This window comes from Salvelinus alpinus, chromosome 3, assembly GCF_045679555.1.
Source record: "Salvelinus alpinus chromosome 3, SLU_Salpinus.1, whole genome shotgun sequence".
NCBI classification, from domain to species: Eukaryota; Metazoa; Chordata; class Actinopteri; order Salmoniformes; family Salmonidae; genus Salvelinus; species Salvelinus alpinus.
Genome location: NC_092088.1, coordinates 24,597,379 through 24,602,950, shown reverse-complemented (window position 1 = coordinate 24,602,950; position 5,572 = coordinate 24,597,379). Strand labels below are relative to the sequence as shown.

The 5,572-nt window shown below is 43.0% G+C and overlaps 2 protein-coding genes across 2 annotated transcripts; both read right to left on the bottom strand.

The window, feature by feature from the left end:
* Positions 1–393: 393 nt before the first annotated feature.
* On the bottom strand, positions 394–1,252 carry LOC139569704 (myeloid-associated differentiation marker-like protein 2). The gene has a single exon (XM_071391106.1). The coding sequence runs from the start codon at positions 1,250–1,252 to the stop codon at positions 407–409; it is 846 nt and encodes a 281-aa protein (XP_071247207.1). The 3' UTR covers positions 394–406.
* Positions 1,253–2,177: 925 nt separating this feature from the next.
* LOC139569703 (myeloid-associated differentiation marker-like protein 2) lies at positions 2,178–3,161 on the bottom strand. The gene has a single exon (XM_071391104.1). It carries the CDS (start codon positions 3,159–3,161, stop codon positions 2,277–2,279), a length of 885 nt encoding a protein of 294 aa, XP_071247205.1. The 3' UTR covers positions 2,178–2,276.
* Between the last annotated feature and the right edge of the window lie 2,411 nt (positions 3,162–5,572).

Here is a 5,572-nt window from a genome sequence, read left to right as displayed (position 1 = left end):
GGTCCACTATAATGAGGATGAAGGGTTTCATTGACAAGGATGTACTGTACATCTGGGCTTTCAAATAAAGCGCCATAGGTTCCATTATGTTATGAAAAAGAACAACCATTAACACAGGGAATAAATAAAATCTACAACGTAAAAGATTGACATACGCTACAACCACCAGATTGTCCCATGTGCAGTTATGGCAGATGGAAAGTCGTTCTGGAAGCTGAAGACAAGGTCGCAGGCGGAGGTGTACAGAAGCACGGCCAGGATGTCAAAGCCACCCAGGTACACCTCTAGAAGCTGCAAGATATGTTTTACAGGAAAAGAGGCTGAGGTCGATGATTACTGGAAACAGACCAAACAGACAATATGTTATAAAAAAAAATGTAGACCTACCTCTTAACTTAGCAAGATGTTAGGATTTCAGTCGAGCCAAGATGGTGAAAACCAAGTCCACGACGTAGAGGATGAGATTGGCAATGGTCCCCACAGTTACCACATCCAGGTTGTCATGGCGACAGTTGTCACAGTTTGGTGGATTGTACTCACGGTAGTGCTTGTAACCGAAGACAGGCCAGAGGATGACGGCAGACAGGTACAACACCACAGCCACTATGTTAAACACCAGCTCCAACAGATCCATCCCAATACAGGAGATGAGGCTTTCAAGTAGACTGCACAGATGGATGGGTATGATGAGAACGGTCACAGGGAGACAGACTACATAGACTACAATGCACCAGAACATGGCGGGTGGGCGGAATTCGCTTTCCACACCCAGGAAGTAGTTGGTGGCGCCGGCGAGGATGATGCAAGCCAGGACGGCCTCTGTGAATCTCAGAATACCCCTCAGGTTTGATATATAGCCCTTTGGACATTTCATTTTTCTCTTGACGCTGTCCACCAGGAAGACCACGGTAGCGGCCAATGAGAAGATGATGCAGAAGACACTGCTGAAACATGACAGGCAGCCAAAGACGATGGCGAAAATGAGCGTGGCGGCGGCGACCATGAGCGTGCACAGCATGGTCAGACCGCAAACAAGGTCGTCCCAGTTGGGCAGGAGAATGTGCAATAGCATGATCTCGGACACCAGTAGGACCACAGCCACAATGACACAGAAGACCCAGATGAACTCGCAGTAGATGCCATATGGGTTCACCATCCTACCCCTGAACATAGGGATGACCAAGGCTAACGTACACAGTATGATCTCCAGCAGCCGCAAGATGTTGGGCAGACTCTTGAAGTGTTTACACATCTCCAACTCCTGAATACGGTAAACTTCAATTCCAAAATTCTATTCCACCTGTGTAGTTTTTTTAAGGATAACCAAGATTTTCCAAGCTCAACTTTTGCTGTAGACTTGAGTGACAACACTTCCCCTTGAGTTACGTTGAGTTATTCCACCTTCATAACTGTTTCACAATCTCGGATGGAGGCAACCCTTATAGTATTACAGACAGAAGTGGGCAGGCTGTCTGCTGTTAATGGTTAACGTACGTTTGACACTAATATCGTTATTCAAATCCCTGGAGAAGTAGATATACAGTAGACTATGGAGAAGCTGTTCTGCACTATTACTGTTATAGACCAATGAGAATGCGGTCACACTTCATTTAGATAGAGTATCTACAGATTGACTATTCGGACTAAGGATGGTCATATTATCAACAAACTATCTGTTGCTAAGCAACTGCTTGCTACGGTTATGGTTAGGTTGAGAACAAGGGTTAGGGGAAGGGTTGACGTTAGGATAAGGGCTAGGTTTAGTAGATAGAGATTCTACAGATAGTCTGTCGTCAATCTAAATGAAGTGTTCCCGAGAATGCAAGTGGTAAAAGGACAGTAGGCCAGTGCTGCGACTCACACACAAGAATTTAACGTAATGAAAAGAAATGTGGTTGTGGTACTTCAAAATCCTTTATCATATACAGTAGTTGTGAATGTTGGCCATGTAATGCTGTTACACGGGCTACTTTTATGTAAATGTATGCCTTGTTGCCATGGAAATATCCATGTGTGATTGACATTGTAACTATACCCTTTACGTTCTACGTGGATCATTTCATCATTAACGTGTAACACCATGACAAATTCCTCAGAGGTCACTGCAGGGTTTATATTTGTTCTACTTAAACTATAATTTAAAAAAAATAATAATAATAAAAAGATGAGTGAAACAAGCAGCTTTTGTTAAATTACTATTCAATGCAACAACAAATAATGAATGAAAAGCTATGGATTATATAGTATAGTAAAACAGATACAGAGATCAGTTACCGCTATGAGCGTTTGAAGCCACACATCCCAAGCAGGGTAAACACCAAGTCCATTATAAAGAGGATCAGATTGACGTATGTCATGAATGCCACCATGAACTGAATGGACCAGATACAGAAGCTTCCAGGACAGTCACTGGGACGAGGGTTGCCTCTGAATGTATAGATGGGCCAGATGATGGCAGCAAAGGTATAGAGAACCACAGAGATGACCAGAAATATAAACACAAACCTGTCTATATTAAATGGCAAACAGTTCTTAATTTTTGTGAAGATGTTGGTGATGATGATAATAGGGATGATGGGGAAGGGAATGACATAGGCCACAATGCACATGATCAGTGCCGGTTTCCCGTCATAACCCGTGAGGGAGATAAAAATGATGCAGCTCACGAAGGCCTCCAGAACCTTCCAGAAGCCAGGCAGGGCGGCCAGGTAGCTCCCCTTCTTCTTATCCATGAACTTATCGTTCACGACCTCTAAGATGTAGGCCACGCCACAAAGTAGGGCGAGGAAGGCGATCACAATCGAGTACAAACATTTTTTGCAGATGTAGAAGTTGGCGTACATGACGAAGACGGACGCGGTCATGAGAGCGGAGGACATCGCCATTCCCGTGGTGAAGTCGTCCCAGTCCAGACAAAACTTGAGGAGGAGGTGGAGTTTGAACATCTCAATGACGGTGATGATGAGGGTCATGATGGAGCAGAAGGCCCAGGTGAACATGGCATAGTTCCAGTAGGTGTGTTGAGTCTCGCCCTGAACAGCGGCCAGGATGAAGGTCAAGATGCCCAGCACTATCTGAGTCATGTGCAGGGCCCCTCGTCCACTTATTAGAGAGGAAGGAGTGAATACGGCTTCGGACAGGAACTTTTTTATTTTGTCCATTGTCTCCGAGTGTGTGATGATGCCTCTTCTCCTCTATCAGGCTTTCTAGACAGCTGTAATGGTAGAGGAGAGAGTGAGCTTCGTCTGAGCTATCCTCTTATCTGTTACCTAGTAGATAGCCGGTCACAATGTGCTTTGCATGATATTCATGAAATACGGTGTGCAGTATCTACACCGGACAGTATACTTCAGTGAGTTTTAAGAGGAAGTGTTTCTCAAGTTTTTGAAAGAGAGACTGGCTAAACGTTTTCAATTCAAGCATGGAAAACATCTGTGACAAATGCACACTCTCAAGTTTCCAAAGACAAAATGAAGCAAGGTTTATTTCAATATTTAAAAAAGGAGGGAGAGCTGCTTTGATATCAAGAATGAAAATAAGGAGAGGTGTTCATCGGAGAACGGGTTATAACTTATAGCAACCAAATTAAGTTGCAGCTGTGTAAAAACATTGTACTTCAAAAAATACAAGGCACTCTCTCGTGGAGAGAAAATGTAAAAAGCCTTTATTTGAGTGGCTATCGTATTGCATTGCATCTTCAGTGAAGGCCTGTGAGCCGCAATGAGTCGGTGCGTTTTTGGGTTGTTTTTTTAAATAAAAAAGCTAGTTAGACAGACTGAATAAAGTACAGAAAAACGAATCTGGTAAGATTACATTTATTATTGACTAGGATGTACTGAACGTGCAACATATATAGTGCCAGTCAAAAGTTTGGACACACCTATTCATTCAAGGGTTTTTCTTTATGTTTACTATTTTCTACATTTTAGAATAATAGTGAAGACATCTATGAAATAACACATATGGAATCATGTAGTAACCAAATCAAAATCTAAAAAAAAGTAGCCACCCTTTGCCTTGATGACAGCTTTCCACACTCCTGGCATTCTCTCAACCACTTTCAGGAGGAATGCTTTTCCAACAGTCTTGAAGGAGTTCCCACATATGCTGAGCACTTGTTGGCTGCTTTTCCTTCACTCTGCGGTCCAACTCATCCCAACCCATCTCAATTGGGTTGAGACTCGGGTGATTGTGGAGGCCAGGTCATCTGATGCAGCACCAGCACTCTCCTTCTTGGTCAAATAGCTCTGGAGGTGTGTTTTGGGTCATTGTCCTGTTGAAAAACAAATTATAGTCCCACTAAGCGCAAACCAGATGGGATGGCGTATTGCTGCAGAATGCTGTGGTAGCCATGCTGGTTAAGTGTGCCTTGAATTCAAAATAAATCACAGACACTGTCACCAGTAAAGCACCATCACACCTCCTCCTCCATGCTTCATGATGGAAACCACATATGTGGAGATCATCTGTTCACCTACTCTGCGTTGCACAAAGACACGGCGGTTGGAACCAAAAATCTCATATTTGGACTCATCAGACCAAAGGACACATTTCCACCGGTCTAATGTCCATTGCTCATGCTTCTTGGCCCAAGCAAGTATCTTCTTCTTATTGATGTCCTTTAGTAGTGGTTTCTTTGATGCAATTCAACCATGAAGGCCTGATTCACGGAGTCTCCTCTGAACAGTTAATGTTTAGATATGTCTGTTACTTGAACTCTGAAGCATTTATTGGGCTGCAATCTGAGGTGCAGTTAGCTCTAATGAACTTATCCTCTGCAGCAGAGGTAACTCTGGGTCTTCCTTTCCTGTGGCGGTCCTCATGAGAGCCAGTTTCATCATAGCACTTGATGGTTTTTGCGAACTGTCTAAGTTCTTGAAATTTTCCATGTTGACGGTGTAACGATTCTCGTTGGTGGAAGGAGAGGAGGACCAAAATGCAGCGTGGTAAGTGTTTGTCATATTTAATTAAAACTGACCACTACACAAAACAACAACGAGGAAAAACGAAAATGAAACAGTTCTGCCAGGTGAACATACACTAAACAGAAAACAATCACCCACAACACACAATGGAAAACAGGCTACCTAAGTATAGCTCCCAATCAGAGACAACGATAGACAGCTGCCTCTGATTGGGAACCACACCAGGCCAAACACAGAAATAGACAACCTAGACATACAACATAGAATGCCCACCCACATCACACCCTGACCAAACAAAACATAGAAACATACAAAGCAATCTATGGTCAGGGCGTGACAGACGGACCTTCATGTCTTGAAGTAATGATGGACTGTCATTTCTCTTTGCTTATTTGAGTTGTTCTTGCCATAATATGGACTTGGTCTTTTACCAAATAGGGCTATCTTCTGTATACCACCCTTTCCTTGTCACAACACAACATATTTGCTCAAATGCATTAAGAAGGAAAGAAATTCCACAAATGAACTTTTAACAAGGCACACCTGTTAATTGAAATGCATTCCAGATGACTACCTCATCAAGCTGGTTGAGAGAATGCCAAGAGTATGCAAAGCTGTCATCAAGACAAAGAATCTCAAATATAAAA

Excerpts from the sequence above, each read along its gene's own strand:
- LOC139569704 (XM_071391106.1), bottom strand. The coding sequence starts at position 1,252 with ATGTGTAAACACTTCAAGAGTCTGCCCAACATCTTGCGGCTGCTGGAG.
- LOC139569703 (XM_071391104.1), bottom strand. The coding sequence starts at position 3,161 with ATGGACAAAATAAAAAAGTTCCTGTCCGAAGCCGTATTCACTCCTTCC.